This window comes from Vanessa atalanta, chromosome 6 (genome assembly GCF_905147765.1).
Source record: "Vanessa atalanta chromosome 6, ilVanAtal1.2, whole genome shotgun sequence".
Lineage (NCBI taxonomy): Eukaryota > Metazoa > Arthropoda > Insecta > Lepidoptera > Nymphalidae > Vanessa > Vanessa atalanta.
The window spans coordinates 1,975,459-1,993,652 of NC_061876.1; the positions used below are offsets into that span (position 1 = coordinate 1,975,459).

Here is an 18,194-nt window from a genome sequence, read left to right on the forward strand (position 1 = left end):
CAAGCTTTAAACGCGCGTCGTATAATTATTATGTTTTCGCATTTTAAATAATTCTCAAATTTATTTATAGGTTATGGACGTATCGCAACTGCTGGAGGTCTGTCAATGGGACTACTGCGCTTGTACTACGAGCTTAAGTCAGTGTCAATAATCATTTTAATACGTTATATCATATTAACACTTATTTTAACCTGTGTCTTATTTAAATGTTGCTACATCACAAATTTTGTATGGATTCAATTTTAATTTTAATAACAATTGTTTTTAAAAATACTACCTCTTTTGTTCCACTATTGGGTTAAGGCTTCCTCTACTCTAAAAGATGTTTGCAGCTGGACTACCACAGCCGAGATATGAGGGCATAACTCAGCACTTGACTGTGCTTGAACGGTCAGACCGTATTAATCGTATATCTTGTAGGTCCCGAGGAGTGCGCTTGCAGGACCGTGTCAGTGTACGCTAAGGAGTGCTTGAGACATGGTGTCGAGGAAATGAGAGCCTGGCGGGACTCTGATACTTGCCGTAAGTTTACCACTGTTTATATGTAATAACAATATTTGTCGTCGAGAGCATTTTTCTATGTTCAAAATCTATTGCTATTTATTATAATTTTTTTCAAGGCCTTCAGAATTCGTAGTCACATTTGAATTGCAAAAATATAACTGAATTAACTGTGTTGCGCTTGTGTTGATGTTGATTTATTTTGATAAATGTTGACATTAAAGACCAGCTTAATGAATAAATTCTAGTTTTAATATTACTATTCATGTACGTTTCAATATAGAATAATATAGACCACTAATTTATTTATTCGATCCAGCGATGAAATGTCCGGAGGGTAAGATATACAAGTCGTGTGGACCAGACACGCAGCCCAGCTGCTCCTTGCCCGAAGTTACACCCAAGGATAACGCGACCTGTGTGGAAGGATGCTTCTGTCCTGAAGGTATGTGAACTAACGAATAATGCCTCGACATCCGATCCCAAAAACTATGTCATAATAATATCAAATCATTTATTTATTTGCTTTGGATGTATATGATGTATATATAATGTGTACATTTATGTTAGTGATATAGTATATTTATTTAGGTGTTATGTTATGTAACAAATTTGTCAACAATAGTTCATTACATTGAACAAAATTAATTTTGTGCAAACTTTATCAAAGTCAAATAAAAAAAAAATACTTACCTACTTCATAATATAAATTTGACTTTCGCTCGGTAAGTCAAATGTATATAAAAATATGTCAACAAATCAAGTATTATACAAAATAAGATTAGAATTAATTCAAGTCAAATAAATAATAAAATCAAAGTAACTATTAATTAATTTCATAGTTGGTAACATGTTTTAATAACCATTTCATCAATGTTTTTCTTAAACATATTTAAAATCAGTCCCTCGGCTCCTTTATTTTCTGTTTTGTGAAAGAATTTGACGGCCTTACAATACAGTGTTTTCAATTTCGATATTAGCTTTTGAGGCTATCGAATAGATCTATTACTGTTATCATACCGAATTCGCTGAAATTATTTTGGATGGTTTTTAACGAACAAAAATAAGTCTCAAATGTATCATTTTCTATTTTCTTACTCTGATATTTCGATGGGATAGTAAACTGAAATAACCATGTTTATTTATTTATTTCAGGAAAACAACAGCATATTATAAAAAATATAAACATAGAATACAGTATACAGAGAATAGAGCCAATTATTCTCTTTTAGAAATTTAATAATCATTAAAAAGTAGTAAATTTGTCTATGTCTAAATCTCATTGTCTTTGCTTACATTATTGTCCCTGTAAAGTTGTATAACACAAAACATAGCCTTTATAATTTTACTTAGCATAAATTATTTACTAGTAATTCTTTTTTTAGCCTTAACCCTAAAATTTACTCACTTAGGTCTTTTTCTGGAGAGTGGTCGCTGTGTACCGAAGAGCGAGTGTCCGTGCCGAGTGAGGAACCAAGGCTTCCCGCCTGGTACCGTCATACCCAAAGGCTGTAACACCTGGTACATCATCTTATCAATCCATTCATAATAACACATTTTTTGTAAAAAAATATAATATAATAAGAATATTAATTAACTTTAGGAAATAATCTCTTTCCTTTTTTAGTAAATGCGAATCTGGTGAATGGACTTGTACGCAAGTACCGTGCGGTGCCCGCTGCGGTGCAGTAGGAGATCCTCATTACACCACGTTCGATGGACTACGATACAACTTCATGGGACACTGCACTTACACGCTGATGAAATCTCAAAACATAACAATCGACGTGGAGAACGTCGCTTGTTCTGGAGCCATCACCGAGGTACAATTAATTTATTACCCGGCCTTTTTTATGGCATTGGTTGGCGGACGAGCATATGGGCCACCTGATGGTAAGTGGTCATCACCGCCCATAGACAAAGGCGCTGTAAGAAATATTAAAGATTCCTAACATCACCTATGCGCCACCGACCTTGGGAACTAAGATGTTATGTCCCTTGTGCCTGTGATTACACTGGCTCACAAAGGCCTGATATATTCACTCTAAATTACAGTTTAATTTTGCTCAGGAAACCAATTAGAAATGCCAATAAGCATGTATAACTATTATATTGGAAAGCAAAAAAACCCAATATTTTTCATGTTGGCTTTTTTTCAACCTATTCCACATATCAATCTTTCATTTTGTGATTATCTTTTTTGTTACCAAATTTATTTCCATTGCATTTCCCCAGGCAATGAACTTAGCTCCTTATAAAGGCGAGGGTAAACCTTCTTGCACAAAAGCTGTGAACCTCGAGTACAACGGAGCCAACATCCATCTGAAGCAAGGAGGGTTCATACTTGTGAACGGAAAGGAAATCAACTCACTGCCCGTTAATGTTGGAGACATCAGGATTCGCGCTGCGTCCTCTCTATTCATTATAAGTAAGTCATTTGATAAATGAAAAACCGCAAATTTTCTTATGTTAATCTTAGGATATTTCGTTCTAGTTCTCTAAATTACGAGAAGTAGTAACGTGTTCACAATAAAACTACAAAAAGTAGTAACGTGTTCACAATAAAAGATATTTAAATAGTAATTTGACAAATTTTGCATTCTACATACAATTAATTTACAACAAAACTCAAATTGTTTATTGGACCAAACGTTTGATGTATTAGGGACTGAATACTTCGTTGAAGTAGCTGCTATATTAGGCCTGTAGATCCCGAGTAGACGGTTACAAACCCAATTGAGTTTTTCTGTTAAGCAATTCTGTCAAATCTGTTAAGAGTATCAGCCCGAATCTTATTGATACTAAATAAATCAAAATATGACAGTTTTAGCATTCCCGTGCATCAGAAAGCTTGTAAAACCGGTTGTCTTGGGCGTTAAATTGTAAAAGTAAGGAATAAAGTACACAACTGGCTAATTTTTCGAATTTCGTTTGGGGTCTGTGAAATAGACATTTGAACATAAACTTTATTTTCAGTTCAACTGCCAATCAAGGTTGATCTTTGGTGGGATGGAAACACAAGGGTATTTGTGGATGTACCACCCTCGTTCCACGAACAAACGAAGGTAAAATCTAAAGATAAAGATACAATTAATTCGATAATTTAAAAACCTAAATGTAAACGACTTAATATTTTAGGGTCTTTGCGGAACTTTCAATTTAAACCAAAAAGACGACTTCTTGACCCCCGAAGGTGATGTGGAGCAATCAGCTCTGGCATTCGCCAATAAGTGGAAAACCAGGGAGTTCTGTGACGATGTTATCACCAAAGAACCAGAGCACCCGTGTAAGGCTAATATCGAAAACAAGGAGTCTGCTGAGAAGTACTGCAGCAAGTTGAAGAGCAAGTTGTTCGAATGTAAGTCTAGATACAAAGGATCTCGCTTCGCTTCTCCAATGCGGGTTGGTGATACACGTGGTAGTTTCTCATTCGACACATGTAAAATATCCTACCATGTTTTCCGTCATGAACACGAGATTAATTATAAACATAAATCACATAAAATCGAAAGTGCCTCGGGTTTAAACTTGGAATCATCAGTAAATTTTCACGTCTTGTAAACTCGGCAATCACGGTTCATTTCTAGTTGCTTAAATAGAATTTAAAAAGGTTTTGGCGTTACAATTCAAAGACTTGCACCACATTGATTCGGTTCGGATAGATTTGTTTGGCTGCGTAACTAATTTATTTAATTAATTTTATTTTTGAACACCTATATTAATATGTCAAAGAAAAATATTGGAAGGCAGTTTCGAATTAAAACTTATCCCCAGCGTGTCACTGGTTCGTGGACGTGCAGCCGTACTACGAGGACTGCCTGTACGACATGTGCGCGTGCGCGGGCGATGTGTCGCGCTGCCTGTGCCCCATCCTGGGGGACTACGCCTCCGCCTGCGCGCGCAGCGGCGCCGTCGTGCACTGGCGGTACAGCGTCGCCGAGTGCGGTCAGTGGCATCCATAGATTCGATTGAAAATTATATTTTAGAAAAAAATTATATAGTAGAAAATTATTATATTATTATTTATATATATTATTAAACTTGTTTCAATTTTTAAAACCTTTAATTCACCAGAGTTGCAATGCAGCGGTGGTCAGGAGTACACGGTGTGCGCGGACAGCTGCCTGCGCACGTGCACGGACGTGGCGCTGTCGGCCAGCGGGACGTGCAAGCCGTCGTGCGTGGAGGGCTGCGCGTGCCCCGTGGGGCAGGTGCGTACCGATGCTATTGCTATGCTATAGCCTATTCCAGTGGAAGTAGGAGAAAAGAAAAACAAACCTTAGTATAATTATTCCATGCGATTTGCTAATAACTCATCTATATTGTGTATTATTAAGAGTTTATGATTAATATATCCTTATTTATAAATCGCAATGATATCGCGTCAATTTGCTGTCAAATGTTGTTTATTTGAATTTTTTCCAATTATAGTTGGAATAGAGTATAGATTTGTGCGTTTGATCGTTAAATATCGGAAAGGATTCTTATAAAAGGTACATTAGTGGAACATGATACAGAAATAGTACGACACGTTATTAAATTGACCTTTTTTTTAATTACGCATATGTTTGTTCTAGTTTTAGTTTATTCTAAATAAATACTTATCGTCACTGCACATATTTCAAAATATCAGATATAGGTTTATGAAGACCTCAGGACGACATTTTACGCACATTATACTGTTTGAAATGTATAGTGATTTCGTCTTATTTAGGTATTAGACAACAACAACGTGTGCGTGCCCGTGGCTCTGTGTCCGTGTTACCACAAGGGAATGGAATTCAAACCTGGTTATAAAGAAGTGCGTGCTGGCAAGCGGGAACGTGATTTATGGTAATTGATACTTAAATATTACTAACTTTTTTATGATATTGGTTGGCGGGCGAGCAAATGGGCCACCTAATGGTAAGTGGTTAATGGTAAAGTAAATATTAACCATTCGCCAATGCACCACCAACATTGGGAGCCAAGATGTTATGTCCCTTGTGTCTGAAGTTACACTAGATCACTCAGCTTTCATAACCGTAACACAACAATACGAAGTATACCACCTACCCATAATATATATATAAAAATATTATTAACCATTTCATATTAAATAAAAATGATGTGCCTGCAAATAATCCTACTAGAAGTATACAAGTAAAGCCTTATCGTAGTACTTGCGTGGGCGCCCGCTGGGACTGCGCTCCGGCCAGCGAGGACCAGATACAGAACTACCCGCCGGCCGAGGACCTGCGCAGCGCCTGCAGCGCCTCCAACCACATGGAGTTCACCACCTGCGAGACCAAGGAGCCGCTCACCTGCAAAGTCGGTGTCATGTTTTTAGTTTCCAAAACTTCCTAATTCTTTGGTGCATTTTTTTGTTCTTCGGTATATGTCCTATAAAAAATATTTGTATATATTATATATATACGTATCTTTATTTAGGAATGAAAGAAAATTATTATTTATATATACAATTGGTACCAAATCTCATCCAAATCAACCATTGGAAACGATATGTTTTGCTACGTTACCAAGTACTAAAAAAGTATTATTTTTCTTTTGACCAGTCAGCCATTTTTTAAAATAAATTAAAATATGACGTTTACTACACGAGTTTAAAATCAAGACTAATGCTGATCAAGCGTGTGGATAAACCATTGTAGGTTTTTATTATGAGAACGCCCCTCCTTCACTATGATGCTAAAAACACAAGCTAAACTTTGGATAAACTTTTTTAACACTTCTCTTTAGTTAAAATTTCGTATATTTTTATGGCATAGGTTGGCGGACGAGCATATGGGTCACCTGATATTAGGTGGTCACCATCAACCCATAGACAATGCGCAATCCAAAATTGGGAACTAAGATGTTATGTCCCTTGTGCCTGCAGTTAAACTGGCTCACTCACCTAAGCTCAACAATAGTGAGTACTGTTATTTGGGGGTAGAATATCTAATAAATATATTATTTTGATCCCCAATAGAATATGCACCTACCACAAACTGTAACGTCGCAAGAGTGCCGTCCAGGCTGTCAGTGCAAGAAGGGCTATGTACTGGAAGCATCGTCCAAAAAATGCGTGGTACCATCCGACTGTCCCTGCCACCACGGTGGTCAGAGTTACCCAGATGGTCACACGATGCAAGAAGAATGCAATACATGGTCAGTATAATTTTAAAGTGTTTCCTTTTAGATAAATTGTTGTTATTGTATGCAAAATTTTGTTTTATATCATACTTTGAAATAAGCTGTAATTATTAGAAAAATAAAATATTTTCTGGAGGCGCCGGGTATCGATCCCGGTACCTCTCGCATGCTAAGCGAGCGCTCTACCATCTGAGCTACGCCCCCGTTGTTTATAAGTCGTAATAAGTAGTTCTTTATGGACGCAGTTCAGATTTTTTAAAAATATGTATTTATAAAAATAACGATTTGGAGGAGCCGGGTATCGATCCCGGTACCTCTCGCATGCTAAGCGAGCGCTCTACCATCTGAGCTACGCCCCCGTTGTTTATAAGTCGTAATAAGTAGTTCTTTATGGACGCAGTTCAGATTTTTTAAAAATATGTATTTATAAAAATAACGATTTGGAGGAGCCGGGTATCGATCCCGGTACCTCTCGCATGCTAAGCGAGCGCTCTACCATCTGAGCTACGCCCCCGTTGTTTATAAGTCGTAATAAGTAGTTCTTTATGGACGCAGTTCAGATTTTTTAAAAATATGTATTTATAAAAATAACGATTTGGAGGAGCCGGGTATCGATCCCGGTACCTCTCGCATGCTAAGCGAGCGCTCTACCATCTGAGCTACGCCCCCGTTATATATTGGTTGTAATAAGAAGTTCCGTTGACAGTAATTCTAAATCTTTAATTTTTTTTTTTGCAAAATATAAAAAGGATAATTCTGGAGGCGCCGGGTATCGATCCCGGTACCTCTCGCATGCTAAGCGAGCGCTCTACCATCTGAGCTACGCCCCCGTTGTTTCTCAACACGAACTAACAAGTATGCTACTCGACTGAAAGTCGAATTACAATGCGTGTTGCGTTGTCGTTGCGTACGTGAGTGTTACGCCTTTCACTTATCTGTATCAAGAACAAAATTATTTGAGCTACTTATCAAAGAATAATTGCACAAGACAGCATATGGCGTCGAAAAGGTTTTATTTAATAATTAATACTAGTTGTAGTCCATGGCTTCGCTCGCATTTTAAGAGTTGTTCACCAGGTATAAGGTATAAAAAGTATCCTATATCTTCCTTGCAGTTCAACCTTGTTTCAAACATTATTTCATCAAATTCGGTTTCAACAGCCAGACTTTCGCCTTTATAAAATTAGTACAGATAAAAAATTATTCACTATCCGAATTTAATTAAATATTTATTAGTTATTTGCAAAACGATTTGGTAACAGAAACGTGGGTACCGTCAAAATCTAGCCACACTTAACTTTAATATTTAAAGTCAGGTCGCATCGTCGATCAATACAAACAGTTTTTTTATACCTGACGACAACTATGATGTTGTTTTTAAGTCGGCGCGTATATACGAGTATGTATATATTTTATGTGCGCCCACGCATCACCTTTACTAAGTAGTTCCATTGGATAACGTATCCTTGAAATTAGGTACCATCAATATTTGAAAAAGTATTTAACCCCTAAAGACAGTTGGTCCTACACCCAAAGGTTTTTACATGGTCATCTATTCTACCACGAATAAATCTGGACTAAGTAATCAGATTTATCTAATTCTAGTATTACTAGATCAAGTTTAATAGCTAAACTCCGAAACTAATGTAAGTAACTGCTTTTGTGTCGGAACCAAATAACACTTGGTGTTAGGACTTTGTGCAAGCCCGTCTAGGTAGGTACCACCCACCCATCATAAATCCTATAGCACTAAGCAGCAATTCTTAGTATTGTTGTGTTCCGGTCTGAAGGTTGAGTAAGCCAGTGTAGCTACAGGCACAAGGGATATCTTAGTTCCCAAGTTTGGTGGCACATTGGCGTTCTAAGGGATTGCTAATACTTCTTACAGGGCCAATGGCCAGTGGTGACCACTGACTATCATGTGGCCAATTTGCAAGGCTGTCTATATTTTTTTTTATTTCAAATAAAATGGGTGATCATTTCAGAATGAGATTACTTCGAGAACTGAACTCTTAGTTCAAGAATTTGTTTACTATAAAAAGGAGTGAATCATTGCATCCTTTCTTTAACAAAGCAACAAAATAAACAGAGTTTATTCTCCGATAGCTTAAAGCCTTTCTCCTTTGAGACTTAGATGACTAATGACTGATGACGGTAAATTTTGGCACAGTAAATACTGAAAAAACACATAATATATGATTTTGCTTTAAGCAGTTTAATGCTTCCTACAAAGTTTAATTCACATTGAATACCTGCAGATGCTTTGGATGTTAGTCAGGCAGGCTTACTGTCATGCCTTTTTACCCAAAGGCCACCTGGACTCTTATTAATGCTATCGACATTGTTCTTATTTAGAAAATATAATAAATTGACAATTTGTTAGATCCCAAAGAGGAGTAACGGGATATTAATATGTGACGTATAGTCTTTTTTGTAATTATTATGAAAAGAAGGATTTATATCGAACACATAGTATAAATAAATTTGTTAACATAAGAATTGATAACATTAAGTGCTTAAATATATACAAATATGAATAAAAAATAGTTACTGGATAAATCATGACCGCGTGGAATGGTGGCAAGAATGCTAGCAGCATTTCCCCGTTGAATCGCAATTCCGATCCTGTGGGCTAAAAACGGACCAGCCCTCCTGTCACCAGTGGAGACAATAAGGCGAGGTGATATAGTATTGTAATGTAGATTTGCATATCTAACATCCACTGGCGATCTGTGTTATTAGTATTAGCTTAGATGCAAGCAGTGTTCTAGCGATCTCAAAAAAATATTTTAAAGAAAACTTCTGGACTTCCATGTTCCAAGACTTGACCATCATCGGTCTGGTGCCGGAGTTTTTATGGCATTTTTTATGGATTAAGACGAGAGAAGAAGACCCGCTATTGTATCTATAACAATTAAGCTCTATCTATGTCAAAATTATTCAAAAAATAAATCACTTGGAGGCGCCGGGTATCGATCCCGGTACCTCTCGCATGCTAAGCGAGCGCTCTACCATCTGAGCTACGCCCCCGTTGATGTAAATGTTAAATAAATCCAACTACTTCAAAATACTACGAAATTATTTTAATAAAATATACTTAAGGATACATGCGTAACTAGGTCACCTTTCACAAAATAATTGTATTAAGGTAGTATTCTACAAAGTTATATCTTCGCTTCAAAATAGCCTAGCTCGTCACGATTTGAACAAAATATTCATCTACCTTACTTTCTCAACAAAATTATTTTTATTTGTTTTTTTCTTTTATTATTTATGAACTGAATTGCGGCTTCAAGCCCGTGGATTCATAACTTAGTTCCACGTGCTAATTTGTATTTTCTATTTATAATTCATTTATTACTCAGCGGTGAAGTTTATCTATATACCAATAAGCGTTAAAGAGCCTTATGAAATAGGAACAAAATCTTCGTATCAATCATTTCAATCTTCTGTAACATAGGTGCCAACTTATAGATAAATGTTCCACTTGATGGTAAGTCTGATGACTTGATTCTATGGGTAGTGGTGATACCACTACCCATAGACGTTGACGCTCAAGGCGCTGCCAACTTTGTATACTAAGATGTTTTTTACTCAATCTTCAAAAACACAGCAATACTAAGTAATACTGTTTGGCGTAACTATAATTATGTTGTTATTGATACATGAAATATTTACATGGAGGTCTTAAATAAGTTTATACATCAATAGATATTAAAAGTAGCTACCGCACAAATCGTGACCGTTAAATAGTATTCCGAAGTTTAGTGTTTAAGGGGGTCGTGATATATTTTTATTTATATATTTTTTTATGAGTGCAATGACAAAAAACTTTCTTTTTAATAATTGTTATAAGGCCCTTTGTTATTTGTTACTTAAAGATTATTTATCTTGTTAAAATCATCGATCGTGGGTTTGTATTCGGACAAGCAGCATAATTCAAGTTGAATGATATTTCAGAACTTGTCTAATTTATATAAACAATTTCGTACTAGAATCATTCTTTTTTTTCAGTGAGTGTAAGAGCGGCAAATGGTCGTGCACGGAACGTAAGTGCGCAGGAGTTTGCGGCGCATGGGGCGACTCACACGTGACAACATTCGATGGACAGAATTACGACTTCGAAGGCGTCTGCACTTATCTCCTCGCTAAGGGCACGGCGGATGGGAAAGATGGCTTCAGTGTTGAAATACAAGTAAGTGATGATGATGATATGTAACCAACATCGGTTGTGACGACTTCCCCCATCAGAGGCTAGAAGGCACAGAAGTATGTGAACAGTTGCACTTTCCATTTCGTAACTGTCATAATCCGATTGGAAGGCTTGGCGACTTGAATGAAAATAGTTAAGTCGCAGGACCAATGACTTACCTACTTTCTATTACACGGGAATTTCATCACTGACAACATCCTAGACAGGTTAATAAGATTTTCTTGAAAAAAAAAACATTTTTTTTGACTGACTTAGAGTTTAAATCCAAAACCTCGGTGACTGTCAGTAGTTAACATCTAGCTTGACGGCAGTGATCAGGAAGTGTTACTAAAGTGAGATCCTGGTGGCAAGTGCGAGATTAATTGCTTTAACTAGATTTTTATGGATAAAGATTTTGATTTTGCTTTGATATAATTGTCTATTTTTTTATTTCATATTTAACAATCATATTATATCACATCTTTGCATAGCTTCGGGTGGAACATTGCCTTAAATAATAATTTAAAGGTCTAAATAATATGTCATTATTATCGACAAAATAATAGTTGAAGGTATTTTGAACTTTTTAGATTATTGTACATAAAAAAGTGAAGATTATATTTGATTTAAAAATATTATCATTTGGAGGCGCCGGGTATCGATCCCGGTACCTCTCGCATGCTAAGCGAGCGCTCTACCATCTGAGCTACGCCCCCGTTATGTATTTGCTGTAAAAAATAATTCCGCTTACAGTAGTCCAAAGTTATTTAAATATTTCTTGAAATTGTAAAAATAATAAATCTGGAGGCGCCGGGTATCGATCCCGGTACCTCTCGCATGCTAAGCGAGCGCTCTACCATCTGAGCTACGCCCCCTATATTTCTGTTAACCAAAAAACAAGTAGTGTATCGCTGACCGTACTTTAGAATTATAATAAAAAAAATGCAGCTAGCATTGACATTCCGTACGTGAGAATATGGCATTATCGACATACATACTTTGAAATTATTCTAAAACTAAAGGCACAGGTATATTAATGGTGGCAAGCCTTAGTGGTAGATCTGGGTAAGACAGATGGGCCATCTTATCATAAGTGACCACACTAACGCCCATAGGAGTTGGCGCTGTAAGAATTATTAACCTTTCCTTACATCGTCAAATCAAATTAATTTTATTCAGATAAACTTCACAATAATAAATAAATGTTTAAATACTACCACTGTTTTGGAAAGCAGCCTTCAGCGAGAAAAAACGGCAAGAAACTCACATAGTTGCTCTTTTCAAATAAACAGATTTACAATGCTTTTTTTCACAATAATTAGTGTCCTGTGATGGAACCCGAGCTTAAATCCAGGCGTTTTTTTTTCTAAAAAGTATTATTTTATCTAATAATAAGACTTATTTATTAATTTAGTCTTATAAACTTTTTAAATTTTGTAAATGGTAAATTGATTGTGAAGTCCTGGTATCTTATTCAGAGCTGGACCCTAAGTTCAGAGGGCCCTGGGGGGCCACAAAAGACACACCTGAATGTAGACTTGAATAATTAGAATTGAATGGCTTTGATTAATTGCAGGATTCGCAGCGCTGCAAACCATACGATCTGTTTAATTTAATAAAATTAGCTAATTCTTTCGCATTATCGTATATTTTTGACTTTGACTTAACTTAGCTGGGAGCCCCTTGATCCACGGGGCTCTAGGCTGAAGCCCAAAACGCCGTATGGTAGATCCGGCCCTGATCTTATTATATACGTATATCATTGCCCAAAAATCAATGCGTTACAAAACTTGGGAACACATAATATTCCTTGTGCCTGTAGTCAAAATGGCTCACCCACCCTTCGATCCAAAATACAACATTACAAAGTATTGCTGTTTGGCGGTAGAATATGTGCTGAATAGGTGCAACCACCATGCTCCTTCATTACGGGTTTAGGTTAATTTTATTTTCTAATGTAAGATTAATATAAAGTATTATTCTATAGAATGAGCCATGCGGTACCACCGGCGCGACTTGCTCCAAGTCTGTGACGCTTCGTGTTGGCCGTGGAGGTGCTGATGAGGAAATCGTCTCCCTGACTAAGAGCGCTCCTCTTCCTGACACAACTCACTTGAAACGGTAAGATATAGTTATGAATGAATTAAATTTAAAAAAATATATATTTATACAAATAAAACAATTACAGTAAAATACATTTCAAACATCCATTTCGAGTAGAAATTAAGAACGCCAACCGAATTAAATTTCTTTACATTTCTATTAAAGTTAAGATAATATTTATTATTACAAGTAATATGTACCTACATATATAATATCAAAATAAAATCTTTTTGATACATTAATTTGTATATTCCTTCAAACCAGGATAAAACTCCGTGTGGCGGGCGCGTACGTATTCTTGGACGTGCAATCGTTAGCCATGAGTTTGCAATGGGACCGTGGGCTACGGGTGTATGTCAAAGTTGACTCCATGTGGCAGAACCGGGTTTGTACTATTTGTAAATCACTCAAGGCTTTTTCTCAAACAGTTAATTCACTTGCTTTATGTGCAACCGAAGTATAAACGCGAAATATATAAAAATATATTTCAAACACAATCCATGAATATTTCGCTGCTCTGCAAATATCCAAAAGGCCAAGATCCAAGATCCAAAGATCCAAATATTTCAGAGATGTGCTCGGGTCCTATTGACCCGCACATCACGCTTCTACAGTGTACGTTGTTGAACTTGAAGGGTCAGAATTTATTCCAACACATGCAAGTTCGTTTTCCTCAACGGTGAGGAAAGTTCGATCACTTGTCGAAAATCTCAGTGGTGCACTTACCAGTACCATATGGGATTTCTGTTGAGGTTCAAATTTTCAATTCAATTTGCTGTTTTAGCAAAAAATATATATATTCAGCTGTAATTATACAAATTTGATGTTCCGTGTTGTTGTATCCTTTATTAGTGACGAAATTAAATGAACAGGATATTTAAGGAGATTTCATTTGGTCAAAACATGCTTATGTTCTTAAAGATCAATGAATAATTCAAACATATATCTATTTATTAATACTATTACATTTATAGGGTATATATAGATTAAATATATTATTTTTAAGTGAGTAGGTACAATAACAATCATACGGTACCATTTTCAGGTTAAAGGACTTTGTGGCAATTACAACTCAGATATGCGAGATGACTTCCAAACCCCTTCAGGCGGTGGCTTTGCCGAAACTTCACCACTAATTTTCGCTGACTCCTGGAAACTGAAATCTACATGCCCTAAACCATTGGAAGTCACGGTGTGTACAGAATATTTTATTAAACAAATTATTGATTCATTCTATATTTCGCCATTATTGTATGAAATTTGACAACAATAAACAGAAAGACATTGCAATCATCTAGGACCACTGCAAGGAGCGTCCGCAACGCAAGGAGTGGGCGGCCACCGTGTGCGGAGCGATGAAGCGCCACCCGTTCTCGCTGTGCCACGCGGAGGTGGCGGCGGACGGGTTCGTGTCGCGCTGCGAGGCGGACGCGTGCGCGTGCGACGCGGGCGACGACTGCGCGTGCGCCTGCGCCGCGCTCGCCGCCTACGCGCACGCCTGCTCCGCGCGCGGGGTCGTCTTCAAGTGGCGGACGCAGGACCTCTGCCGTGAGTCGCGAGCCCTTGATCTAAAGCCTTGCTAAATTTTGCTAGACGATTCTATTAAAGTCGGATCATTATGGTTTCCTTGTGTAATCACAACTAATGAGATTCGAAGAAGGAACGAGAAGTAGTTAACTGTTGTTATGTCAGCTTACTTAAGAATATTGTCAAAACCATAGATATTGAAAATACCTTTTCCTTTTTCATTCTAACCAAGCCCTTAGACAATTTTCCATTCCATTTTTTTTTTTCATTAATAGCAATGAAATATAAAATGAAGTTTTATATTTCATTCACATAATTTCTAATTGTACAACCTTAACGTGCTACCAGCCTTTTGAGCCCAATTTACAAACTACCTTAGAGTTAACGTGTTTATGATATTATGTGTGTAAAAAATATATGTCATATTAGGAGAATATGTGGTGTTAACACTTAGAGTACTCTGTAAATTTGCTTTGTTTTTCACTGACGTGTCGCATAATGTACTGGTATGTGAGAAATAAAACTGGACTTAGAATTTTATCTATGATTATAATATTAATTGTAATATTCTAGAATATAAATGACGATACATTCAGATTAAGACCTACACTTTACTTTATCTCTCGATTAAAATAAAAATACATGCTACAACATCCTATGTAATGTCGATAAACGCCCGAGTTACCCGGGTAATAAAACAAGTAAAACAAATTACCATTTTTTAATGATAAAATAAGTTTAATAATACTAAAAAATATATTTAATAGAATTTCGAAATGCTATATTGAATATTCTTTAAAAAAAATTAAATATATATTTATAAAATAATAAAAATAAAAATTCTGTAAAATAATATTATTAGACTCAAGTTAAAGGCGTTTTTAATGATTCCATTATTATAAGCTTTAATCTAAATAGATATAATAAAATGCTATGAATTGATTATACGATCAGAACCGTATATTTTTTAAAGATATAATTTTTACTATGTTTTTCTTCATAATACAGCAATGCAGTGTGACGGCGAGTGTTCCAACTACAACGAGTGCGTGTCGCCGTGTCCGCCAGAAACGTGCGATAACACACTCGACTACGCACAAATTAAAACTGTTTGCGAAAAGGACACTTGCGTTGAAGGTATGTTCTTGTTAAAATATCTAGATTATTTTATAAATGTATCTACTATACTATAATTGGTATTGATGTGATTCTATTTTGAAGGGTAACATTGCATTTGCACATGAATAAGGAATATTTTTACGGTGTCAATGTAGTCGTGAACAGTTACCATTGTGGCATACAATTCGCCTACCTATTTAATAAAAAAAAGAAAAAATATAAATAACTCACAAATATTAAATGAAAACCATGTAAAGGTAATTACATAATCGCCATCGTTATACTACAAAAACTTACTAAATTAAAAAAAATATTATACTTACTTAATTTATTTGAGTTACATTAATTTTTATTTAGATTAAGTTTGAAAGCAGGAAAAAAAAAACAAATTTATTTAAGTATTTTCTCGTACACCACCGTAATTAAAAATCAAAATGTAAGTAATATATGTAAAAGACAATCAAATAAAAAATATAAGTTTGGAGGCGCCGGGTATCGATCCCGGTACCTCTCGCATGCTAAGCGAGCGCTCTACCATCTGAGCTACGCCCCCTACATCATGCGGAAGCAAAAAAAGCATACTAAGCGACAATTTCATTATAACAAGGTCATTTAGTTAAAATACTTTCATATTTAATATTTACTAAAATCTTGTATGTTGATTAATTTTTCTTTAATGTATATTATATCAACGGCGGCAATTTTACACTTATAGTATAAGTATTAATAAATTAATAAAAAAAAGGTTGTATTGGATAAAATAATAAATAAATTTATAATGAATGAGGTCTGTAATGATGAATTGTACAACGGTTATATAAAACGTTAAATTGTATAAATATCGACTTTTATGTGTATTATTACTCCGGTTGAATGTATGTGTTTTTCTACTAAAACCATCATGAATTGAATGTACCACCCTTTGCGGTATATCATGGAGAAATCATTTTAATCGTTAGACATGTGAGAATTCCTACGAAGTATCAAATACATTTTAGTAATGAATACCATTTATATGAAGATTTAAAATTTTGTACGTATATTTTTTTCCCTCACAGGCTGCAAACCCAATAAAACTTGTGCAGAGGGTACGATCTACTCTAACTCCTCACTACAGGATTGCATACCAAGAGCCAAGTGTAAGCCAGTATGCATGACGCTGGATGACGGTCGCGAAGTGTTGGAGGGTGAGATACTGGAGCAGGATGCTTGTCACACCTGCCGCTGCTCCAGAAAGGAGAGGATCTGCACTGGACAACCCTGTGCTACTGATGCGGTTAGTATATTTCCATATATTAAACATATAGTTCTCAGAAATAATAACATAACATAAGCAGCCCGTAAATGTCCCACTGCTGGGATAAAGGCCTCCTCTCCTTTGAGGAGAAGGTTTGGAGCATATTCCACCACGCTGCTCCAATGCGGGTTGGCGGAATACACATGTGGCTGAATTTCGTTGAAATTAGACACATGCAGGTTTCCTCACGATGTTTTCCTTCACCGCCGAGCACGAGATGAACACAAATTAAGCACATGAAATTTCAGTGGTGCCTGCCTGGGTTTGAACCCGAAATCATCGGTTAAGATGCACGCGTTCTAACCACTGGGCCACCTCGGCTCTGGAATGGAAATATATAATTAGCCCATTAAAGTATTAATCTAAATCAAATTGGTCATGTTCCGTTTTTCTTTAGAAATGTATGCTCCATTAAGGTGTTTTAAGACATGATCGACTGTGTTTAGGTAACGGAGGGATCAACTGGACCACCAGAGACGACTCCACACGACCAACCCCTACAATGTAAAACCGGATGGACGGACTGGATTAACCGCGGCCCGCCCGAGCTCAGCTCCGGCGGAGAATCCGTCGATAACGAACCTTTGCCGAAAAGCAACGAACTTGTGAGTTTATTCGGCTGTTTTAATGTCAGAGAATCGATAACGTATTTAACATATACAGATGATTTACTAGGTTTAACTTTTAAACATCTTTTTCATAAACTTATGTCATTAGATTATGTCAACAATAGACACAGTCGAGTAATGTGATTAAATCTATTTATTTTTTGTTTTATTTTTGGACTTGAAATACCAATAATTTTGTACATGACGGTTAATAATAACAAGTTATACTACGAGGCTTTATATCTATGTATTTTCTGTGTTTCTGCAACTTTAATGCAAGATTACCGGGACCGTCATATGTTCGTTATAACACTGAGAGTCGTCAACTATGTAATAATCCCCAAAAAAAAATGTATTTCCTTAGACAATTGGATCTCCGATGTGCAAACCCGAAATGATGACTGAGATTGAATGCCGCACGGTCGGTGACCACAAGACGCCCAAGGAGACGGGACTCAACGTTGAATGCAGCTTGGAGAAGGGTCTCATTTGCTTAGAAGCTGAGAAAACTTGTCCTGACTTCGAGATCAGAGTCCATTGCAAGTGTGAAGAAGGTAATTTAACGAGATACAATCAATTACTTACATTTTTATGGGATGCAAATCTTTAATCAATCATTGCTAATCAAAGTGTAAAAATAAGCTAAAACCATTATTATATATTTAAAGGAACGATTATATCAAAAACATTTTCACATGGTATTTTATAATTT

The 18,194-nt window shown here is 36.2% G+C and overlaps 1 protein-coding gene and 6 non-coding genes across 10 annotated transcripts in view; 1 reads left to right on the forward strand and 6 right to left on the reverse strand.

Annotated features, from left to right (window-relative positions):
* LOC125064457 (hemocytin) overlaps positions 1-18,194 on the forward strand; it is a 52,325-nt gene that overhangs the window by 11,489 nt on the left and 22,642 nt on the right. For all 4 annotated transcript variants that reach the window (XM_047671489.1, XM_047671488.1, XM_047671486.1 and 1 more), the window contains exons 13-34: positions 71-137; positions 421-522; positions 821-946; positions 1,914-2,022; positions 2,129-2,324; positions 2,737-2,929; positions 3,478-3,566; positions 3,640-3,859; positions 4,276-4,446; positions 4,576-4,712; positions 5,216-5,334; positions 5,661-5,811; positions 6,473-6,651; positions 10,651-10,831; positions 12,816-12,949; positions 13,196-13,316; positions 13,977-14,123; positions 14,230-14,479; positions 15,467-15,595; positions 16,636-16,853; positions 17,321-17,479; positions 17,847-18,036. In XM_047671489.1, coding sequence (XP_047527445.1) covers positions 71-137; positions 421-522; positions 821-946; positions 1,914-2,022; positions 2,129-2,324; positions 2,737-2,929; positions 3,478-3,566; positions 3,640-3,859; positions 4,276-4,446; positions 4,576-4,712; positions 5,216-5,334; positions 5,661-5,811; positions 6,473-6,651; positions 10,651-10,831; positions 12,816-12,949; positions 13,196-13,316; positions 13,977-14,123; positions 14,230-14,479; positions 15,467-15,595; positions 16,636-16,853; positions 17,321-17,479; positions 17,847-18,036 — 3,388 coding nt within the window. The remainder of the gene's footprint in view (positions 1-70; positions 138-420; positions 523-820; positions 947-1,913; positions 2,023-2,128; positions 2,325-2,736; positions 2,930-3,477; positions 3,567-3,639; positions 3,860-4,275; positions 4,447-4,575; positions 4,713-5,215; positions 5,335-5,660; positions 5,812-6,472; positions 6,652-10,650; positions 10,832-12,815; positions 12,950-13,195; positions 13,317-13,976; positions 14,124-14,229; positions 14,480-15,466; positions 15,596-16,635; positions 16,854-17,320; positions 17,480-17,846; positions 18,037-18,194) is intronic.
* On the reverse strand, positions 6,768-6,840 carry Trnaa-agc. The gene has a single exon. It is a non-coding gene; the product is annotated as a tRNA-Ala (tRNA).
* On the reverse strand, positions 7,394-7,466 carry Trnaa-agc. The gene has a single exon. It is a non-coding gene; the product is annotated as a tRNA-Ala (tRNA).
* Positions 9,594-9,666, reverse strand: Trnaa-agc. Its single transcript has one exon. It is a non-coding gene; the product is annotated as a tRNA-Ala (tRNA).
* Trnaa-agc lies at positions 11,472-11,544 on the reverse strand. Its single transcript has one exon. It is a non-coding gene; the product is annotated as a tRNA-Ala (tRNA).
* Positions 11,631-11,703, reverse strand: Trnaa-agc. The gene has a single exon. It is a non-coding gene; the product is annotated as a tRNA-Ala (tRNA).
* Trnaa-agc lies at positions 16,058-16,130 on the reverse strand. The gene has a single exon. It is a non-coding gene; the product is annotated as a tRNA-Ala (tRNA).